Source organism: Podarcis tiliguerta (assembly GCF_965153285.1).
Source record: "Podarcis tiliguerta genome assembly, chromosome: 11".
In the NCBI taxonomy this organism is placed as follows: domain Eukaryota; kingdom Metazoa; phylum Chordata; class Lepidosauria; order Squamata; family Lacertidae; genus Podarcis; species Podarcis tiliguerta.
The window spans coordinates 54,718,397-54,730,794 of NC_139544.1; the positions used below are offsets into that span (position 1 = coordinate 54,718,397).

General features: G+C 43.7%; 1 protein-coding gene across 14 annotated transcripts in view; it reads left to right on the forward strand.

The window, feature by feature from the left end:
- PIAS2 (protein inhibitor of activated STAT 2) overlaps positions 1–9,953 on the forward strand; it is a 36,279-nt gene extending 26,326 nt beyond the window's left edge. For 6 of the 14 annotated variants that reach the window (XM_083402895.1, XM_083402890.1, XM_083402894.1 and 3 more), the window contains 7 exons: positions 731–804; positions 1,999–2,159; positions 3,081–3,214; positions 4,991–5,159; positions 7,679–7,818; positions 8,084–8,121; positions 8,690–9,953. In XM_083402895.1, the coding sequence (XP_083259021.1) occupies positions 731–804; positions 1,999–2,159; positions 3,081–3,214; positions 4,991–5,159; positions 7,679–7,818; positions 8,084–8,121; positions 8,690–8,878 (905 nt within the window). In that variant the 3' untranslated portion in view covers positions 8,879–9,953. Of the gene's footprint in view, positions 1–730; positions 805–1,998; positions 2,160–3,080; positions 3,215–4,990; positions 5,160–7,678; positions 7,819–8,083; positions 8,122–8,686 lie in introns of all 14 variants that reach the window. The other 8 variants (XM_083402892.1, XM_083402893.1, XM_083402884.1 and 5 more) reach the window with 2 other exon arrangements.
- Positions 9,954–12,398: the final 2,445 nt, after the last annotated feature.

Below are 12,398 nucleotides of genomic sequence, written 5' to 3' on the forward strand. Positions count from 1 at the left end.
GTAGCATCAGCTCCCCTTAAAACAGTGGTATACCCAAGTCCCATTTTTAAAAATACTTGGCTTGTTTAGATTGGTTTTACTGAGTTACCTTTGCCATCAACCCGTTGAAATTTCATTAAGGGCAAAGTACTATTTCGTATTCTCCTTTTACAAATTGCCTTACTGAAATCTCAGGAATATGCTAGGTCTAGAATGAACCCTGCAACAATTTCTGAGCCTGGTGTTGAAGTGCAGATTTTTGTTTCTGCATACATAGTTGCAGAGGATTCTGGAGCTTTTCCAAATACTCAGCTGGGCTGTTAGTGTCTTGCATGTCTCCCATGCTGCTTAAGTCTGGTGGCTGCCATTCAGAACTCTGGGGCACCTCTTCACCTTGCAGCTTCCTCCCTTTCCCTGCAGGAAGAAAAAAGCACCACTTAGATTTGCATAGGCAGCTGGTTAGTGTGAGAGCAGTGTCCCAGCAACAGGCTCTAAATGCATTCACCGATTTTATATAGCAATTGTATTATAGATGGGAAACTTCACATTAGGAGTTCTAATGTGCAGCTTTGAAATTTTGTCAGTGCCATTATCATTTTATGTTGAATTTACAAATTCTTGAAATAGATAGGCCGTATATTATTCTCTCAAGCTTTTGAGTAATCAAGAATTGCACGTTAAAAGTTATAGTCCAGCAAGATATTAAAGCATTTATTTTAAATCTTTCCCCCATTCTTTTTAAAAATAATAGTTAAAGAAAAACTCACCGCTGACCCAGATAGTGAAATTGCGACTACCAGTCTGCGAGTATCATTAATGTGTCCCGTAAGTAGAGCTTGGAATGATGTCTTATAGGGAAATTATTTGCTTTGATTAAAACACTTTTTGTTTCAGCAAGGCTATCCAGAATCCTAACTTGGTCACATTTTTAAATATTTGCTGATTGTATCAGAGTATTATTGTCTTAAGTAAACTGTTTAGAGGTTATACATTTTTTCTGAACAAAATAAAGAATAAGAGGTAGACTCTGCAAATAAGTATGTCACTAGTAATACAGTATATGCAAGTTGCTATGGTTTGCATATTTATGTGGAATTTGGGTTCTGGTATGGATTTCAAAGCCCCCTAAACTATAAAGAGAAAGCTGATAAGATGTTACTGCATCTTCTAAAGATATCAGGTAGAACTGGTTTTATTTTAATTTTAAAGGTTTTACCGTGTTGGTTTTTTTTAGCAGTAGTTGTTGTTGTTTGAACTTGCTGTACACAGCTTAGAGATAACTTTAATATATTAAGTGGTATATAAATTGCCTGAACACCAAATACACACATACTGTTAGTGGGAGCCCTCCTATGCCCAAAGAAAAGGTGTGCGGAATTAAAATCTGCTATTTTTGTGATTGGACAATATTTAGCTTGGTGATTCTATGTTTTATGAAGAATTACATAAACTGCTTTTGGAAAAACCAACAAATTTTAATTGTGCCTTCTGAAAATGTCAGGTAATGCTTAATAATAATAATATAGTATATAACTGCAAGTACTTGGTAATCATCTTTAATGATTTCTATTCAGTTTGACACACATTTTACTAACTACCACATTTTCCCTACGAAGCAAAACTAAATTATACAAAGTATCTTTTGAATTTCCAAGTTACATTACAACTTTTTATCACCCTTCAGTTTTGGAATTTGAAAGCATGCCCTATAATGAGTTTGACTGATCCGTTATGGGAGGCAATCTGATGGCTGAGAGGCTGTAACTGTGGGGTGGGGGGTGGATCAATGAGGAGTTTGCCCCTTACCTAGGGAGGCCCACCCACACTTTAGATTGCTTTCATGTGAGGATCTAGGCTCCAGACTTCCTCAAACAAGCAAGGATTGTCTAGTTTTGTCTTTTTCATAAAGGCACCCAATTCCATTTGCTAACAATGGCTCTCTCCCCTCCCCACCCTTTCCTTCCATCACTGCCTCCCTACCTTTGACGCCTTTCACTTTCTTCGTGACCTGGTCTCCAGCTGGGGAAAATGCGGCTGACAATTCCCTGCCGTGCCGTTACTTGTACCCACCTGCAGTGCTTTGATGCTGCTCTCTATCTACAAATGAATGAAAAGAAACCCACCTGGATATGTCCTGTGTGCGACAAGAAAGCTGCATATGAGAGCCTCATCTTAGATGGGTAAGATGGGGAGGCGGTATCTCGCTTTTTCAGGCGGCAGTAGCTGTGCTCTTAGAACTATAAAAGCAGTTAGCTGCATTCAGTGAATTAACAGCAGGAGCTGCCTAGCAAGGAAGCTAGCATTGTGTCCTTCCAGAGGCATGTGTTTAGTTGTGGTAAAGCCATAAAGAATTGGAACTAGCCTGCATTTGAAGCTTGGAACTTGTAGCCCATGACACACTCTACTCTTTAATCACAACTTAACAATCACCAGCATTACCCCTTTGGCCTATATAGATCTAATGTGATAAAAGGGTTATAACCTTTTAAATTGCCAGCCAGCTTCTAGCGCAATAGACCTGGCTTGAGACTTAGTTTGCTCCCATCAGAGGTCTGTGAATGGCTTTATTATATGATTGAGGTGCCAAGCGGTTAATTTATGAATGTGAGTCGCAGGGAATCCTGATCCTGTCAGATGGTTCCAAAGGCTGATTTAACTAGCTGTTGTCTCATGATCAGAATCTTTATCGAGCCATGTGGAACACAAGGATTGATGTGGGACTTTAAGTAAAGTATTAATCTGATTTATAAATTTACCTTCGAGCCATTTTGAACAATATCCAATTAAAAATTCTTTGATCTAATATCTCAAACCTATTCTCCACAAAAATTCACCCTGCATGGCTAGAGGCCTCATACCTTGCCAGGGTCAAAACAGTTTGTGGTTCATTACCAATCACTCAGTCCCAGAATGAATGCTGGTAGGACCCAACAGCAGCTAGTTAGCTGTAGCTCACATGGGTAAGAGCCATTGGGTTGGAGTGGAGCTGGGACCTCCTTTTGGAAGGGAAGCTTCTCTTTCTAAGGCAGCCATCACTCAAGGGCACCATCAGAACAGTCAGCGGACACAAACTAGTAACGCTCTTTAATGCTCTTTTCCAGACTCTTTATGGAAATTCTAAACGAATGTTCAGATGTAGATGAGATCAAATTCCAGGAGGATGGTTCCTGGTGCCCTATGAGGCCGAAGAAGGAGGCTCTGAAAGTTGTCAGCCCGCAGTGCACCAAGGTAGAAAGTAAGTAACTTGGAATTCAGGCCATGAAACCCCTGTCCCAGTTGACGTGGGCACCTATCCAGGCTGACTGTTTACTCCTGTTTGCAGAAGAGGCAGCAAATACTTTTGCCTCCTTGCAGTAACTGCCTCCCAGTTCCTTCACTATCTGGCTCAGAAGCTGGGCGTGATTTTTTAATGTGTCTCTCCAGAGGGCAAATACCTACCTGGCCTATTCTTTCAGATCTCCATTCATCTGTTTATCCTGTTACTTGTCTGTTAAGTCTTGCTCAGTGCTATTTTTCTAGAAAAAGAGGCGCCGGAACTCGGCATGAACATCTCCCTAGTTCTCTTATAGTGGCAATGGCACCTACCTGAGAGGTGCCGGAACTGAGTTCCGGCTGGAAAAAAGCCCTGGTCTTACTCTTGATTTCTTTTTCTGAGCTTCATTCTCCCCTACATAGGGAAACGAAAACCCCTAAACTTTCGTTTTCTCTCTTCCCTGCTCCTCATGGCACCAACAGGGAAGTGCTGTAGAACAAAGTCTTCCGAAACAACCCTGCTTCCGAAGTGTTACACTTCTGAAGCAACTGTCCTCCATGCCCTGCCAAGTCAGAAAGGGAACTCTAGAGGCCCAGCAAAGCACAGCTTAGCTGCAACTCCACGCGGCTCAGCAAACAAGGGAAACTGCTGGTGGAAGTCCCTATCAGTGTGTCCAGACCTTCAGATTCTCAGGTGCAGAACGGAGCAGTGCATATCTATCAGCAGTATCCCAGTTCTGGTCTACCCTAGTGGACGACTCTGCCCGTTTGCAATCAAATGGCAAGCAAAAACGACATTCCTTTCACAGGCCACCAGGTGGCTGCAGAGAGTCATTGCTACAGTCCCAACAGTTCCTGTACAGCCATGGGAATATATTTGTCAGATAGCAACTCCCCACCGTTTCAAATGTCTGCCTCTCGTCAGGGTCCTGGATGCTACCCTTGCGTATCTGGCCAGAATGATGCAATTCTGCACCTTTTCCTGAATCTATCCTCAATGCTCAGTTCATTGAGAGAATTAAAGAGCCATAATTGTTTGTAATTGAGCAGCTGTATAAAAGAAGAGTAAGAAAGCACACCCAAAAAAGGGGAGGCACATGCCGTCCCCCTCTTCCTCCATGGAGTCTCCCTAGCCCAGTGGAAAAAAGTTAACCAGGGCCCCAGCATGAACCATGCCAAGGCTCTCATATCCTTTTCTAACTCCTCAGATGAGTTGAGGGTAATCTCCCGATTCACACTCAATGGCATGAGGCAGAATTCTATATTTAAAAATCTTAAGGATTCCACAATAGTCAGTTTACTCCACCTCTGGATGTAGTTTCTTCTTAGATTCAACAGTTCTTGTTAGGAGCAGGTCTGGAGAAAGACAGAATCAATAAGCAAAAGAACCCATAGGCTGCAAAGGACAAGAGTGAAGGGTTGAACCTTTCCTGGAACTTTGAACTTGGTATCTGTGATTCTTCATGCCCCCCACCTTGGCCTCATTGCAGAAGAAATGGCGAGTCAAGCCTGCAGCCGAATAATGTAGTCAGTCCTTTAATGGAGAAAAGCAGAGTAGCAACTCAGTTCAAACAGTTTGGCCACAAGGTGTGGTTGTGTGTGTTTGCAGGAGGGTAAACATCACCTCTGTTGCACTTTAGACAATTGCTTTTCAATTTACTCCTTTCAGCCTTATCACCAAAAGTGCACATCGCCTCCTACTCAAAGACAAAGAGATCCTGTAGCCTTCATCTTGAGTGGTTGCACTTTTTCTTTCCAGGTTCCAGCATGGTCAGCAAGCCCTGCTCCACGCCAATCAGTGAGGTCAGCAAAAAGAAAGTTGACGTCATTGACCTCACAGCTGAGAGCTCGTCTGATGAAGAAGAAGATGCACCTCCCAAAAGGAAATGCATATATATGTCTGACACACAAGCAAGTCCCACCAAAGGGTTGGTTAATTTTTCATGTGAATAATACTATCTGTTTTTTTAAAAAATAATATTTATTAAGTTTTCCAATAACATAACACAACATATCCATACAAAACACATAAAAGAGAAGAGAGAATAAAAAGAAAGAAAAACTAAAAAAAAAAACCCAAACAAAAAGAAAACCCTCTTCCCCACCCCCCAACACCAAAAATCTCAAAGAACAAAATTTCTAATTCCTTCTTTTTTGACCTGTTTCTTTGACTTCCTCCCACCTCCCTCTTTGTATTCCAATTTTTAATCTAATCGGCAAATTCCATCCCACTTTTACTACTTTTTCACTTATTTACCTTTACCCCTTGTAAGAAGAGAAAGCAATAATGGAAAAAGAAAATTTACCTTAAATCTTCTAATCTTAAACCCTATAATAGCATACCCTTATCTCCTAATATTTCATCTTCCTTATCTTAATCCCTGGAACCAAAATTAATTCCTTCCGTCATCCCCCAAAAATAATTATTAAATCCAAATTATATCAAATTTTACTTAGTAATTTCCAAATTTATCCCACCATCTCTTCCCCCCGGTTTCGGGTACTGCCAGTCTTTTTTTTTTTTTCCTGAATAATACTATCTGTCCTGCTTTGTTTGTCTATCAGTTCCCCATCCTGGCAGCTTGGGTTTGGTTTTCTCGTTTCTGCTTGTACATCGTTAAGTAGATGTGCTGAGTCCATCTCTCTCCACTCTACCCCTGCTTTCTTGGAATCCTCTTCTCTGATTACCGTATTCTTTAATCTATAGGACGCACTTTTTCCCCTCCAAAAATTAAGGGGAAATGTGTATGCGTCCTATGGAGCGAATGCAGGCTCCTTAGCTTCAGTGATATCAACGCGAAGCCTCCAAAGTGCAGAGGGAGCACTCCCTCTGCGCTCCGGAGGCTACGCATTGCTTTCGCTGAAGCCTGGAGAGCGAGAGGGGTTGGTGCGCACCGACGCCTCTCGCTCTCCAGGCTTCAGGGATAGCCGCCTGAAGCCTTTGGAGGGCAGCGGGACCTCACGCTGTGCTCCAAAGGCTTCAGGTTCCTTTTGCTAAAGCCATCCCGCTCGCTGTCTTGGCATCTGCCGGGACAGGTTGTGCGCGGCTAAAGAGGAAGCCAAGACAGCCAGCGGGATGGATCCCACTCGCTGTCTTGGCTCCTTTGCAAGATTTTTTTTCTTGAAACCCCCCCCCCCAAAAAAAACCCCCCTAGCTGCGCCTTATGGTCAGGTGCACCTTATGGAGCAAAAAATACGGTATTTCCTGTTTGATTAAAGATGCCCAAACTCAGCTAGCTGTGTTAAGGCATGCAAAATTCATTTTTGAAGAGTCCGTTTGCAGGCAAATCAAATCCCACCCTGGGTTTAGGAGTTAAGAAATGCTATTGCTTTAGTCTGTTTCAGAGGAAATCTTTCTCTCTACAAAGTGCTCTTCTAGCTCCAGAGTCCAAAATGCTGTGTAAGGTAGTTCATAAGGAAATTCTTGACCTTTTCTTCCTCTTCAAGCAGTGTGGATTACACTGGTTTTTGGCCACTGTAGATTGTACACCTTCGCAGAACAAGAACACTGTCAGGTTTTGCCAGCTGCTGATCTGTGCACTGAGTTATCTCCCTACGGCCCAGTAGGAGGCAGGTTTTTAGAAGCATGATTTGGCCAGGGCATGGACTCGAAAGGCCCCTCCCAATTCCCATTGGGAACCTGCCTCCTAGTTTCTGCTTTGCTCTGAGGGGACGAGGGCTTACCATCTGATCAATCAGGAGTGATCTTATTGGCACACAAAGTTGTCGCTGGCTGCCTTTTTGGCCAATCTGATCTTTTCCCACAGTGCAGGAGGATCTCTTTGAATTGCTCTTCCCCACATACTCCAGAATAGAGGTGGTTAATCATTTTTAGGCTGAGGACAGCATTGACCTATGGGGCTGCATATCAGAGTGGGCGTGGATTTTGCTGTCTACAGCAGGGGTTAGCAGACGTTTCCAGCAGGGGGCCGGTCCACTGTCCCTCAAACCTTGTGGGGGGGCAGACTATATTTTTTTGGGGGGGTGAACAAATTCCTATGCCCCACAAATAACCCAGAGATGCATTTTATATAAAATCACACCTTCTACTCATGTAAAAACACGCTGATTCCCAGACTCTCTGTGGGTCAGATTTAGAAGGCAGTTGGGCCGGATCCGGCCCCCAGGCCTTAGTTTGCCTACCCATGGTCTACACAGTTCAGTGTTGGGAGTTTTACTCTGAAGTAACGTCTTTTAAGTGCTTGTGTGGTTGGCGTCTGCTTTTAAAATCCGCTTTGACTGCAGTTCTAAAGGATGCATTTTGTGAATTGTCCTGATGGCCTGCCTTGGCACCCAGAGAGAGAAAAAGGAAAATGCTTACAATAAAGACCCTCATTGGTTGTGTGTATTCTGATGACTGAGTCTAAGAGGGCTCAGCTGTGCACAGCTTACCTTCCTGCTGACTGCTGCGTTGTTTCTGACATTCCACCTTCTGTTTCACCCACAGGGTGCTCATGTATCAGCCGTCTACTGTACGAGTGCCTGGAGTGAGCACAGTGGACCCTTCTGCTATTCCACCCTCATTAACGGACTACTCCGTACCATTCCACCACCCACCAATATCAAGTATTTCATCAGATTTACCTGGTAAGGCTTCTTTTTCTGAACTCAATTCTGTTACCAGTTGGGGCAGACGCGACTTAAGAATCAAATCGGCATAGGATGAGAGGATAAAGGGCAAAGAGAGAGGACCATGTCATCTCGTTTTTATGTCTCCTTGAGCAGGGAGAGGTGAAATAAAATTAATCCTGGGTCTTGCCAGTTCTCGTCATCCTTAGCCCTTGCACCACAATGTAACATCGAGATTTCTCCATGATGCCTCTTCTTTCAATGCAATGTTTTTTTCTTCTAGGTTTGGATTTTCTTTCTTTAATCCCAGTTGACCCACAGGTAAATATATTACAAATTATTTACTTTTGCTTTTTTTCTTGCTTAAACTGGAATAATGTAGACATGAGTGAAGGCGGGGAAACCCTTCTGCTATCTGATTGTTAGATTTGGGGCATTTTTAAAAATTATCGTGACTTCTCTCCCATGGTAGCAGTCGCATCTAAGATTTGAGACTGAACGTTTTAACACCCTCTGCAAGGTGTGGGTTAAAAACCTGAAGGAGTAGGAATAATTTCTTGAAGGAATGCTTTCATCATTTAATTTCATTGGCTCCTCCTTTCTCCCCCCCCCCCTTTTAAGCAGGCCCATAAGGCAGCACGCAGATGGTTTGCGGTTAAGTTACCTTACCGATAAGGATGGCCAATAATGTACCGAGTTGACAGGTTCCTTGTAATCTTAGCATGCCTGTCCAATGGAGAGATTTCAGAGTTGCCCTTTTTGAGCCTTGCGAAACCATATTAATCGACCTTGTCTTAACTTTGCTTACTCTAGCTTGGATGCTTGCACTTTTTCCCCCCTGTGTGTTTTGTCTCTCTTCCTTATCTGCACCGTTGTTTGTTTCAAGCAGTACTGTCCTCCTATGTTTTTGGATAGTCTCACCTCGACGTTGCCAACAAGCACCACCCCCGGCAACATCATCACCTCCACCAGCCACCACGAGAGCAGCACTCGCGTTAGCTCCTCAGGCCGGAGCGAGACGGCAGTTATCACCAGCAGCAGCGGGAGCAACATTCCTGACATCATCTCTCTGGACTAAAAGCTGGCAAAATCTGCCCGTCTGCAACTACACAGGGCTTGTCCATTCACATGCCTAAATCCCTGGACCATCCGCAACTTGGACCTTATTTGGGGTATTTATTTGAAAGGAGCCGGGGGGAGGGAAACGCTTTGGATTTTTTTTTTTTTACCCTCTCTGTGGATTGACAGTACCACAAAAAGAGGGCGGGAAACTGACTGGAAGGATTATATTTTTGTTGTCTTGGGGGTTTCCCCCCCCTGCTCAGCTTGGGAAGAATGTGGTCAGTTTGAGGACGCCAGCCCATCAAGTTTGCTCTAAAGAAACTGATGTGGGTTTACTATGTGGATTCCAGGGCAGATTCCATATTTTGATTTTATTTTCTCGTTACATTTAGCAATAATGTGAACAGTTTTGTTAAAAATCAAAAAGCACTTAATTTCTCTGGAATAACAGACGAAAGGACAAGAGGAAGTTGGCGATTTCTTCAGTGGAGGACAAACTTTTGTGACAATAATAGGTGTATAAACTATGTTTGCCTCTTTGCTTCTCCAGTTGCTTCACCATCTCTTTCCCAAATCTGGATATATATTTTTTCCTATTTGGAAGCTCATGCTGCTTGGAGAATGTTCAGTTAACAACTGCGAAAAAGGCACAGAAACGTGGGGGGAACGAATGCTATGCAAAGGTCAGCTTCACAAATCGAATCCATGTTCACAAAACAAAGAATTCAAAACCCAGCAATTAGCTTTCAGGACAGGATTATCAGTTCTCCGTGGATGAAGGAAAAGAATTTCTGCTTCTTCAAGCCCTACAAAACGGCCAGTGCTTCAGATCTGCGTGTGGTGCTAAGCCTCTGCTGAGTCAGCTTGTGTTACGCCATATTTTGTAGCCACAGAATCTATGCCCATCATGAGGTAGAAACTCTTTTTACAACTGTCCAATCCACACTACTTAAAGTCAAGTTGCTGCTAGGAAGATTGATCCTCATTCCCTTTAGAATAGTTATGAGAACGATTTACTTGACTGCATAGATGACATAGCATTTCAGATCTCTACTTTGGAAAAAATAAATAAACCAATTTTGCCATTTGAAGAGGCTAATGAATGCTTTGGTTACTGGGGGTAGGTTTATACTTTGATGCAGCTAGTCCCGGTTCAGATGAGGACATCCTGAAATTGCAGGCGGCTACATGTAAAACATGATTTCATTGATGGAAGATTCCCCGATTGATTTCTTTTATGTGTAAGGAAGGAAATCATCCTAGTCATTCCTGCTTTACTGTGCTTGCAAATCCATGTCTCTCCATGCAGTCAAACCTCTGTTCCTGAACACCTCCGTTTTGGCTCCTGAATGCCGAAAACTCGGAACTGTTCCAGTTTTCGAACGATTTTCAGAAGCCAAACATGCAACACAGCTTCCATTTTAAGTTTCCCTATTGTATTGAGGCTCCTGCTTTTGGTTTTCAAATGTTACGGAAGTCGGAACGGATTATGTTCAACAACCAGGGTTTGACGGCATAAAAAGTTTCTGTGCCATTAGTAGTAAGAGAATTTTAACCAGTGTGTTGAGAAGAGCCACGTACCTCCAGGCCCCTCTTGTAATTTGCAAAAAGGTAACGATACCTAGGGACGCGGGTGGCGCTGTGGGTAAAACCTAGTGCCTAGGACTTGCTGATCGCAAGGTCGGCAGTTTGAATCCCTGCGGTGGGGTGAGCTCCCGTCGTTCGGTCCCAGCTCCTGCCCACCTAGCAGTTTGAAAGCACCTCTAAGTGCAAGTAGATAAATAGGTACTGCTTTATAGCGGGAAGGTAAACGGCGTTTCCGTGTGCTGCGCTGGTGCTAGCTTGCCCGAGCAGCTTTGTCATGCTGGCCACATGACCCGGAAGTGTCTCCGGACAGCGCTGGCCCCCGGCCTCTTAAGTGAGATGAGCGCACAACCCTAGAGTCGGACACGACTGGCCCGTACGGGCAGGGGTACCTTTACCTTTAATGATCCATAGAATTGAAAGGCTGCTGCTGTTCTTCACTGCATTCTCTCACCTTCTCATATGCTTAAATTGTTAACACTTTCAGCTGTATGGCTAAATACTACAGTGCTACTTCTGATTCTTTACCACACTTGATATTCTTTTGCCATTTTATAGACACATTTGCTTGCATGAATGAGGAGATACCAAGTAATGGTTACACTTCAGGTGTTTTGAAAACTTATAAACACTGGGTAGAATTCAGTTTTACAGTGGTACCTCAGTTTACAAACTTAATCCATTCCGGAAGCTCGTTCTTAAACCATTTCTAAACAGAATCGCGCTTTCCCTAATGAGGCCTCCAGCCACTGGTGCCCTTCCACCATTCAGCTTCTGTTCTTAGACCAAGGTAAAGTTCGCAAACCAGGACACTACTTCCGGTTTTGCAGAGTTCGTAAACCAAATAGTTCGTAAACCGGGCTGTTCTTAAACCGAGGTACCATTGTACTCAAGAGTAGACCCACTAAATTAATGGACCTTAACTGTTGAGTTTTGCTCAGGGTAGATTCACTGAAGTGAACAAACCTCAAGTTGAATACTGTCTATTGCTTTCAGTGAGTACTGGTATCATTCATTGTTTTCTTTTTCCATTCTACCTCCAAGCATCCCATCCTGCTCTGTATAAAGGTAAAGGTGCCCCTGACCATTAGGTCCAGTTGTGACAGACTCTGGGGTTGCGGCGCTCATCTCGCTTTATTGGCCGGCGTACAGCTTCCGGGTCATGTGGCCAGCATGACTAAGCTGCTTCTGGCGAACCAGAGCAGCGCACGGAAATGCCATTTACCTTCCCGCTGGAGCGGTACCTATTTATCTACTTGCACTTTGACGTGCTTTCAAACTGCTAGGTTGGCAGGAGCAGGGACCGAGCAACGGGAGCTCACCGCATTGCGGGGATTCGAACCGCCGACCTTCTGATCGGCAAGTCCTAGGCTCTGTGGTTTAACCCACAGCGCCACCCGCGTCCCTCCTGCTCTGTATAGCCATCTCAAAAGTCAATTCTTAGCTCGCATGATGGGTTTTGCATTGCGCCAGTCTTCATGTATCTGCTAATCTACTTACTAAAAGTAACCTGGTATTGAGGGGGGGGGGGTTTGACCTTAAAGCCATACCAATTGCTAGTTTGAGAGCTCCAGTTCTTGTGCAGCTTGTAGCATTGTAACTCTGCAGGTCTCAGGTGAGGCAAATTCGCTAAGTCAGGTACTGTCTTTTATTGGAAGTCTCTATCTTACGTTTTTCAGGGTTGAAATACAGCTCTTCGCAAAAAATTCCTGAAAGTAGATGGTATAGAACTTTACGCAAGTCTCAAACGTGTCTCCAGGGCAGTAGTTCTCATCTGTTAAAGCTACTGTTTGTACGTAATAGGGCAATTGCAAATAAGATAAAGGCCCTCAAGTGATTTTGGAACGAGAGCTCTTAAGGTCTCTGCAAAATGAACTCTGTATCAGTATGGAGCTCTTGAAAGAGATACCAGTGAGGAGTGGGGAAGCCTGCTTACTGCAGAAACAAGAATT